This window comes from Malaclemys terrapin, chromosome 5, assembly GCF_027887155.1.
Source record: "Malaclemys terrapin pileata isolate rMalTer1 chromosome 5, rMalTer1.hap1, whole genome shotgun sequence".
Classification (NCBI taxonomy): domain Eukaryota; kingdom Metazoa; phylum Chordata; order Testudines; family Emydidae; genus Malaclemys; species Malaclemys terrapin.
The window spans coordinates 134,682,127-134,692,350 of NC_071509.1; the positions used below are offsets into that span (position 1 = coordinate 134,682,127).

The 10,224-nt window shown below is 41.1% G+C and overlaps 1 protein-coding gene across 1 annotated transcript; it reads left to right on the forward strand.

Annotated features, from left to right (window-relative positions):
- Window positions 1-149: 149 nt before the first annotated feature.
- On the forward strand, window positions 150-8,955 carry PURG (purine rich element binding protein G). Its single transcript, XM_054028871.1, has 2 exons — window positions 150-237; window positions 1,490-8,955. Exon 2 carries the CDS (start codon window positions 1,503-1,505, stop codon window positions 2,517-2,519), a length of 1,017 nt encoding a protein of 338 aa, XP_053884846.1. The 5' UTR covers window positions 150-237; window positions 1,490-1,502; the 3' UTR covers window positions 2,520-8,955.
- Window positions 8,956-10,224: the final 1,269 nt, after the last annotated feature.

Here is a 10,224-nt window from a genome sequence, read left to right on the forward strand (position 1 = left end):
GCCCGGTCGCGGTGCATGCTGGGGGTTGTAGTTTAAGGGCCGAATCGGTAGCTGGGTGAGCGGCGCCAGCTCCATCCCCCGAGCCTGTGGCGCGGGCCCTGTTCTGCCGCCGTGTTTCTCGGCGGAGTGGAGTCGGCGGCGGGGGATGCTCCTTCCCGGTTCTGGGCGGGACTGTGCGCGGCGGCCGGGAGCGGCGGGCGGCGGTGGCGGTTGGTGAAGGGCAATTGCGGTAATGGAGTAAGTGTCCCCTTTCGCCTAGCAACGGGGGCTGTGGGGTGAGGGAGGGGGTCACGGGGAGTGGGGGTTCAGTGGGGGCTGTGGGGTGAGGGAGGGGGTCACGGGGAGTGGGGGTTCAGTGGGGGCTGTGGGGTGAGGGAGGGGGTCACGGGGAGTGGGGGTTCAGTGGGGGCTGTGGGGTGAGGGAGGGGGTCACGGGGAGTGGGGGTTCAGTGGGGGCTGTGGGGTGAGGGAGGGGGTCACGGGGAGTGGGGGTTCAGTGGGGGCTGTGGGGTGAGGGAGGGGGTCACGGGGAGTGGGGGTTCAGTGGGGGCTGTGGGGTGAGGGAGGGGGTCACGGGGAGTGGGGGTTCAGTGGGGGCTGTGGGGTGAGGGAGGGGGTCACGGGGAGTGGGGGTTCAGTGGGGGCTGTGGGGTGAGGGAGGGGGTCAAGGGGAGTGGGGGTTCAGTGGGGGTCTGCGGGGTGAGGGAGGGGGTCAAGGGGAGTGGGGGTTCAGTGGGGGGCTGCGGTGTGGGGAAGGGGGTCATGGGGAGTGGGGGTTCGGTGGGGCTGCCGTGTAGGGTAGGGGTCACAGGAGTGGGGGTTCGGTGGAGCACTACAGCCTTGAGGAGGGAGTCATGGGGAGTGGGGGTTCAGTGGGGTGCTGCAGCCTGGGGGAAGGTGGTCACTGGGGGGCTGGTCTGCCGTACCATGTCTGTTGGGTGGTTGGGGCCCCCATCACTGGGAGAAATGGGGGTTTACTGAGGGCTGCATCCAGGGACAAACTAGAGGGCAGTAGAGTGGTAAGACGGGGGTGGAATTGCAGAGGACTGTGTGGCAGTAGAGAGGTGCTATGCCAGTGACACCCAGTCTCCTGGGGAATCCCCCAGTCCTGGGGGCTGTAATGATGGAGATTAGTGGCACTATGGGTAGACAGTTAGACTAGACAGGGGGAGCGTGACAGAAACGGGGCTATGGGGATGATTATCAGGGGAGGAGCGTTGTGGGGTGGCTGCTGGTGGGAGGGTAGTTGTGATGGGGGCTGTGACGGGATGGTTATTGGAGAAGTTTGAGGGTGACACACAAAGTGGAAGTATAGAAGCAGTCACGGAGATTGGGATCTCTTCCCAAGTTGCGGAGTGTCATGGTAGGAGCCCGGGGTACAAGCATCTTTGTGGGGAAAGTAACACTGAGCAGAGATATGTTGAGAAGCAGCGCAGGTTCCTGACACTGATCTTATGGTCTGTGTCTGTTATATATTTGTTATTTCCAGCTGACTGGTAAAGATGGAGAGAGGGAGAGGAGGAGGAGGAGCAGGAGGAAGGAGTGTGGGGGGCTCCAGCCTGCACAGGAGCATTTACTCCCAGTCTCAACAGCAGTATCACTATCCTGCCTCCTCTCAGGGGGGCTGCATGGAGATCCAGGAGCTAGCCTCCAAAAGGGTGGACATCCAGAAAAAGCGATTTTATCTGGATGTGAAGCAGAGTTCCCGAGGCCGCTTCCTGAAGATAGCGGAGGTCTGGATAGGAAGAGGCAGGCAGGAAAATATCAGGAAAAGCAAACTGACTCTTTCCTTGTCTGTGGCTGCTGAGCTGAAGGATTATCTGGGAGATTTCATAGAGCACTATGCCCATTTGGGCCTCAAAGGCAGCCAGAGTCATAGACATGAACACAGTAATGGCAAAGATCAAGATTTGAGAAGGCGGCAACAGCATCATCTGCCTTCGCCTCCAGCATCTGTTGAATCCGAAGAGCATCCTCACAGTGTCCTGAAAACTGAGTATATAGAAAGAGACAACAGGAAGTATTATCTAGACCTGAAGGAAAATCAACGTGGGCGTTTCTTAAGGATTAGACAAACCATGATTAGAGGACCGGGCATGATAGGTTATTTTGGCCACAATTTGGGACAGGAACAGACTATTGTCCTTCCAGCCCAAGGGATGATTGAATTCAGGGATGCTTTGGTCCAGCTAATTGAAGAATATGGGGAGGGAGATATAGAAGAACGAAGAGGTGGGGGTGATGAACCCCTTGAGCTTCCAGAGGGGACTTCCTTCAGGGTGGACAACAAGCGGTTCTACTTTGATGTGGGATCTAACAGGTATGGCATTTTTTTGAAGGTAAGTGAGGTGAGACCACCTTACCGTAACACCATCACTGTCCCGTATAAAGCGTGGACAAGGTTTGGGGAAAACTTTATCAAGTATGAAGAAGAAATGAGGAGAATTTACAACAGCCATAAAGAGAAAAGAATGGATGTCACAGGTGACAGTGGTGAAGAGCAAGAGGGTCTGGAATAGAGTGCGTTTGAACTGGTCGTCAGGCAAAACAGAAAACCATAAATTGGCTAGAGGTAGTTTGAATATTTAGTAGTTTGAAGAAGTTGCCCCGCATTTTTTGTAAGTCCTTTTCCTGTTGTTAGTAATAACTCCAGTATATAATACTTCTGAAGTCTGGTTATGTTAAATGACACCCAACACATCTCTCTAATTCCTATGGGAATATCAGCCTCCCAAATCTAAATGAATCAGCTGTTTCAAGTATTGAAGACTATGAAAGTATGCATATCAGCACAAAAATCTGACATTCTGACCTTTAAATAGTCTAGGTAAGGCTTGTGTTGCACTAGAACATGATACAAAAAAGCCAGACGTACCTTATGCTGAAAAGTATTGGTTTCTGCTTATGACGGGTTTTCCAGAACTGAATATTGTCCATGCTGAGTTAAAATCTGAAAAGCTTAACTACAGGTCATTTACCACAAAAATTGACTTTGTATGCATTTTATCTACTTATACGAGGAAAGGTAGACATTTTAAATCAGTGTTCACTAATTACTGAATTTTAAGCAATGTTCTTTATGGATAAAATCTCGATAGCAGGTCAAGCCTTTATAAGGGATTGTCAAGGAGTGGAATATTAATTTCTTAGCTTAATTATTCTGTGGTAACCAAAAAATTCGAGTGCCACAGAAAAGTAAAGCAGTGTTTTAATTGTGATGGGTTATCCCAAATTAATGAAAATAATCCATTCTTCATCTACATATTACATCATGTAAGGTTGAGGATTTTTTATGTGCTCTCAAAATTTCAAAAAACTATTTTTATATTGTTGGTAGTTTGGGGGGCTCTAGCAAGGAGCTGGGAAGTGGGCATTTTGGTGGCTGAATGTTTGTTGCAAGTGGGTTTTCAGGGTTTTCTCCCAATTGTATGAGTAACACAGGTATGATGTTAAAAGTATGAGGATAGCTTCTGGTTTCGTCCTTCTACTTTGAGGAAAAACCTTTGGGAGAGTTTGGTGCACCACTTAATTGGTATAAAAATGCTTCTCTAATTTCACACTTATTGGTAGCGCATTTACAATGCAATGGCTAAAGCTGTGTCAGCATTTCCATTACAAATTATTATTTTTATAGGTTTTAGTATTCCAAGATAATATCTATGCCCCCACCTCCATCACTCCTTCCCCACCATGTTAAAGCTGGGGCCATGATCCTGCAATTTGATTCACGTGGCCAGATTGTTAGGCCTGCGTGAAGTCCCCTTGAAGACTATGGAGCTACAACTTCCCACAGATTGCTGCCTTGAAATCCAAATACTCTGCCTGGAGGGGAAATGTGTAGCATTATCTGTTCAGGAGGGTTGAGTTAGAAAGGGGACAGAGAATATTCTAAATGCTTTTGGATCTCAAAGCAAAAACAGATTTATTTTTATGAAGAAATTTTTCAGCATTTAGGGGCCAATTCATCTCTCACTGAAATCAATGGGAGTTGGATTGGGCTATAAATCCCTTGCTTAGAGACTCCATTTTGCCTACCTTTTTAATGTTTTTTTTTTTTTTAAGTGCTACTGTATATCTACAGAAATTTATCACCACCCAAATCATGTTTTTTAATGAAGTAGCTGAGTGTGCTATCTTTTAATCCGAACAGTAAAGTTTAATCTGTTTAAACACACTTATCTGCAACCCAAAATTGTCCCCAGTCTTAATTTTAATCTGCCTGCACACTTGAAGGCCACACTAAATTCAAACACCTTATCATGTCTTTGATCTGATATACCATTAGTAATATCAAGAAGGACTGTATGTGGGGATTAAGTGAAAATCTGGCCTTTAGTTTGGGTGCTAAAAATGATCAACCTACAAAAAAGCTTGCACCAAAGTCAGCAAAGAACTATTAGGAACATGTTACGCCTGTGACCGAAAAGAAAAATGTAAAGAAGTTAATTTCACTGTTTTAGGTGATTCCCTTAGAGCTAACAACCAGTTGGCCTAGTGTCAAAAAAATACCATAAACTAATCACTAATGTATTGATTGCTGTTTCAGATATTTTCTAATCCAAAGCAAAATTTTCTTATTTAGTCACTTGAATTGCTAATGGGCCATTTGGGCCATGACCAAGCAATTGAAGGTTATAACCTAAGTCCTAGAGCTAATGGTTCCTATTGGATAGTGAAGTACTTAAAAAAAAAAAAAAAAAAAAAAAAAAAAAAAAAATACTGAAATAACAATTTATACTATTGTTGGCTTGATAGCAGAATATTAGTGAATGATTCATCAATGCCTAAGTTACCATCTCACTGATTGCTGCTGCCCATCACAGTGCCTAAAGTAGTGATGAACTTGTCAAAACTTCCAGCAATCTGGAACTATGAATGTAAGAACCTTTTTATGCTCACTTCTCCCCTTGCACCTCATCTTCTCGTGGATTTTCCCCTCTACACTCAGCATCTTCCAGTCTAAAATAATGTTTGTATCACTCGATATAAAAAGCTCATTCATTGAAATTGTTCCAACGTAATATGTGCAATGCAGATAATCTTGCATTCCATGTGTTCTTTTGCTCTTAATGGAGAAAAATATTTTAATTGTGCAAGTAATTAGTAATTTAAAAAATACATTTCTTTCACAGGTTTAAAAAACAAACCAGTGCAAAGTGGCATTGTTATTGCTATCAAGTTGCCATTTTGGAGAATTAGAGCCAGACTACATATTAGCTATTGAAAGTGCTCCAGTGAAGATGTAGACCGGTATCAGTTTGCATCACTGCTTCATAATTAGGTTTCCTGTATTTATTAATTGGCCTTCAGAAATGCATTGATGTATTGTAACTATTACCCCAGAAAGTCAGTACCTGCTGGCTGCTGAACAAGCTCAGTTCTCAGCTCTGATACACAGGTAAGTGTTGCCTTGTGTTTTGTAAAATCAGCTAGTGCACTTACTCTCACACGGTGATACGAACCTGAGTATCTGGGACGACGCTTGAGCCAGCCATCTGCAGTTAAAACACTGACTACCAGTTTTCCATAGACATGTAAAGCACTGATTGCAAATACTATGATCCAAGCATAACACCAACAAACTCAAAATGTAGCAATGCAAACGTACATTGATTACATTTGGAAACGGGTTCCTCATTATTTTTGGCAGTGTGGTCCCAGCTTTAGAGAGCAGCAGTATGATGCTTCTTATGAGCAGAAGGGCCCATTATAACACAAAGGAATATTGAATTCCCAGTGCATTCTAAATAGATGGTCATTCTTTAAGCCCTAAAACTGCCTGACCCTTAAACTTGAGAAAAACACAAGCTTGTTTGCACTAAAGAGCATGGCCAAAAACAATTCTAAGAGGACAGGGTGAAAAGCATCAGTCTGAATCTCTTGAATTAATAGGTTCTCATGAGAGAATTTTACATTAAAGCCCTCACCTCTGTTTTAAAGCTGTGTGGTCCAGGCAGAAAGTCTGTCAGTTCTATAATTAAATAATAATGCACTTTATATTTTGTAAATAATAGAAGCACATTTCTGCTATTAGTTTTGTAGGATGTGCTTCAGTAATATATAGCCTAAATCTGTAAGAGGTGGTCTCCTGTATGCACGTCTGTCAGAGCTCTGTTGTAATCACTTGATCCAGTTACAATGGTATGGTAGAGAAGGCAGGCGCTATTAAAAATCCTTTCAAAACCACAAGTCTGATTTCCACCGCCCCCTCTTCCTCTCCCCCCTCACCCCCCCCCAAGGTAGCAGCCACAAATCCCATTAACTTTATATGGAGTTGTGGGTGCTCAGCATCTCTGAAAGATCAGGCTCCAAACATTTTGTAATGAATGTATAGCTATGTTTTGTACTCATAATCTTTATAGAGCTGGGTTCAGTAACTCCATCTCACTTAGCTTTCTGTGACACTTTGCTGTCACAGAAGCCCTCATAATCCCAGAAATGTTGATTTGGAGGAGTGGGGCGGATTAGGTGGGCTTCTGTGGTATTGAAACTAGCCAGTTTGTATTGACTCCAGCCATAGTGTGTAAACTTTCTTTCTTGTTAAAGTACAGATATAGTATGTTGTTGGTTGTAATAGTGCTATGGGAGAGTTGGAAAGTTACCTGCACTAGAATGGTAAGGTTCACCACCATGGCACTATGTAGGACATCTCACCAACTGTGACCAAGTAGACTGTCAAATTTCATGAAATACAGAGAACATAGCAAACTTAAAAGAAATTCTTGATTAGGGACTTTCAGAAGCAGCAATATTTACTCCTGCACCTAAGAGAGTGGGGAATCTATTTTAATGCAACAAAACTTGAAATACACGTTTAATATAAATATCAATGATCTGTGTGTACTTTATCCAGAAAGAAACTGTGCTTCAATATATTGGCAATCTGCTCTTTATCATAAGTGCTTCATATGTGTATTTAATATGTATAAATCCAATACGTGTATATTGTAAATCCACAGTAGCTCAAAGTGAAATAATATATTTATCTGAAGTGCACAGTTTAAAGATGGGACTTAAAAATCAGTTTCTGCCTGGAACAGTTTGGTTAAATGTGTTATTTCACTGAGAGCTGTTACATATATTATTTATTGCACCCCTTTTAAGATTTCTGCATTTAAATGTTTTGATGTATTATTTATTTGAAGTTTGGTGGAGAAGGGGATGGTATATGACTCTCAGTAGAGCTGAAGGAAAAATAGGAGGAAAAAAAATAAAAACTTATTTCAAGGTGTCTCGTGAAATAAGTAGTCTTAGGCTTTACTGGCAGCTTTGTATGCAGGTTTACTGTTAGCTGCCATAGTGTTTCAAATCTGTCTTTAAATCCCCAAATGCTCCAAATCTTTAGGTAGGATAAATGTAAAATCCCAAATACGCTGCTAGAAGAGTTTAAAACAGGTTTGTTTGTGTAAAGGCTCAAACGAAATTATCAAAACCAATTTTAACGTACTTTTTCTGCTAAATGTATTTTAGTCAAATGGCTGCATCCTTTTTCTTCAGTGGCCTATTAAAATGACTTAAACTCTATGGGGAGGAGAATTAGGAGAACTGTTGCTTGCTTGACTGACAACCCTTTTAACCAAAAGTGGAGTAATTTTGTGCAGTGGAAATGCATTTATTTTGTGGTTTGGTTTTACTGTACAGTGTTTTCACCGTGTGGAAAATGAGTTAGTAAGCAGGCTATAGTCCCATTGCAACTGTACATACATATGTTTCCTGTAAATACAATATATACGAAATCTACAAAATAAGTCCTAAAAAAACTATCCATCTTGTATTTTATTTTCTGTGCTATTTCCTCTAAGGTGAAAATATTTTAATCCTTCTGTGTCATGGCTTTTAAAAAATCACCTTGTCTTTTCTATATGCTTTTTAATCATTCAGATCTGGAACAGTTAGGTGAGAAATGAAAAAGTACACTACATATAAAATGCCAGCCACAAACAACTTGAAGTATTTTCTTATATACACATGCTATCAACAGAAATCCTAGAATTAATTACAGCAAAGTATTTATGGATCAAGTATATGTGTGCATGTATTTGTAATAGTGTACATGTCAAATACATGGATAGGCATATTCACAATTTTAAATACAAATGAAGTCCTAGTCCTGCAACTTTTGCTGAAGCTGACATAATCTCAGTGCAAGTAGTCACATGACTAAGGATTGCAGACTAGGGCCCATCAAATGATTATTTTTGATAGTAGCTCTTTTGCCTTTAAGTTTTGTCCCATATCCTGATTCCATTGAGGCAGATGGGAATTTTTCTAGTGACTTCAGTGGGAACAGGATTGGACCAATTTGTGAATACCGTCTTTATGAGCAGTTGGGTACTACAGTATCAAAAAGTTGTATTTGAATTTGGAGACCTTAATCTGCAGTTATAGTTGTACTGTGTATTCTCAATTCAGCAATGGATATAGCTATTTTACATTATTGATACTATCTAAGGTAGTCTCGTTGTCCTTTTGCTTTCATCTGGAGTCATTAAAATTTTATTGTACTACTACAAAAAATGAAAAGTAAGCAAGTATGATTATTGGACAGTAGCATAAGATTTACTCATTAGATTTTTTGTTTGTTTAGAGAACCAAAACCTACATCTGACTACAATTCTTGTAAAGATTATTGATTTCTCTTTACATGGCAAATGCTTGCAGTTCATTATTATGTTAGGAGTCTATTAGCCCTATTAAATCCTAGTTTCTGACTTTGTTTATGGCAGAATTTGTGGGGTTACAGAATAAAAAGATCCATGTTAGGAGAAAGGACATTCCTGGAATCAGGTATTTTGAAATATTAAAAACAGGCTTTTAGCCCAGCTGTTTTTTAAAAAAATAAATAAATACAAATCTGTGGAAGCTCTAAATGTTGGTGACAGCCTATTAAATGTTATGGGATTAACAGCTCTCTCTATAACAAAGTGCTTTTCATGAAAACCTTACCCCACCTGAGGTCTGTGTACCACCTGTATTTATGCATGTATAGGACAGTAGTATTTTAAAAATATCAAGACCTAGCAAACTTTTATCACTGGAGTTTAGGGTTGCTAATTTTAGTTGCACGTATTCCTGGAGGTTTCATCACATGACATAATGAGACTCCGGGACAATCCTGGAGGGTTTACAGCCCTGCTGGAGTTCCAGTGTTTGTTATCCTGAAGTTCCATCTGTTGGGGTAACTTAAACACTTAACAAGTAAAATTTTTGGTAAACTGCAAAAACTGTTAAATTAAACATAAGGTAGCTGAAAGGGCATGTTTCTGATAGAGTTCCACTTAATGAAATGGTGGAGCTTCTGGAATAGAATAAAATAGCCAGTTGAATGAATAACAAAGACGACATCCTGGCCCTAGTGAAGTCAACGGGAGTTTTTGCCACTGATATCAATGGGGCCAGGATTTTACCCAGAATCAACAATTTGCGGTTCAAATACTGTCTATTTAATGGGCATAAGAAAGGTCATCAATGCCCAGCTGGGGCAAACATTTAGCCATGGAGTCAAGTAACATTGAAAGCGTTTTCTTATCTTGTGCTATGCATCATGTTTATGGTCTCATAGTTTCTCTATGTAAGAGAATGTGCCTGGCTGAGTTCATAAGAGGTTCTAAATTAAATCAGTGTTTTAAAAAATGCTAAAAAAAAAAAGCCTCCGCATCAATAACAGCTGATTTTCTAGGACTATCAAAGCATTGAGGACAGTTTGATGTAAACACAGCATTTTAGTGGTTAATACAATTAAATAGTTCTACCAAGCACTGTTTAATAATTTTAAGTATATGACCAAAGCCTGTCATGTTTTTTAATTTGTTAGAATCAAGACTTTTTTACAGTAAGTTTATTTCTGATCTTTTCAGCCCTTACTTATCCATTCTATGATACACATTCTTATTCCTTTTTCCTGTTTGACAGGCTTCTTTCTGATGGAAACTGGGAGTTGTGAAACCAACCTAGAAAGATGCCCCTTTAAACTTTTGCAAATACATTTTTAAAACCTATGTATCAAACCTCTCTTACGTTACCTGTATTTAATATTAAACTCAGAAAATCATGCAGCTCATGGATTTGGGTTGTTAATTTAAATACTGCTTGGGCAGAGGGATGTTTCATGGCGTAAGTATGTGAATTTCAACCTATGCACCATATGGATCACAAACAAGATAACTTTTTAAAATGGATAGATTCAGCCAAGAGAGGAAAAGAAGTGCATATCAGTTACTCTAA

Bases quoted from the DNA above. Each gene is read 5' to 3' on its own strand.
- PURG (XM_054028871.1), top strand. From the start codon at position 1,503: ATGGAGAGAGGGAGAGGAGGAGGAGGAGCAGGAGGAAGGAGTGTGGGG.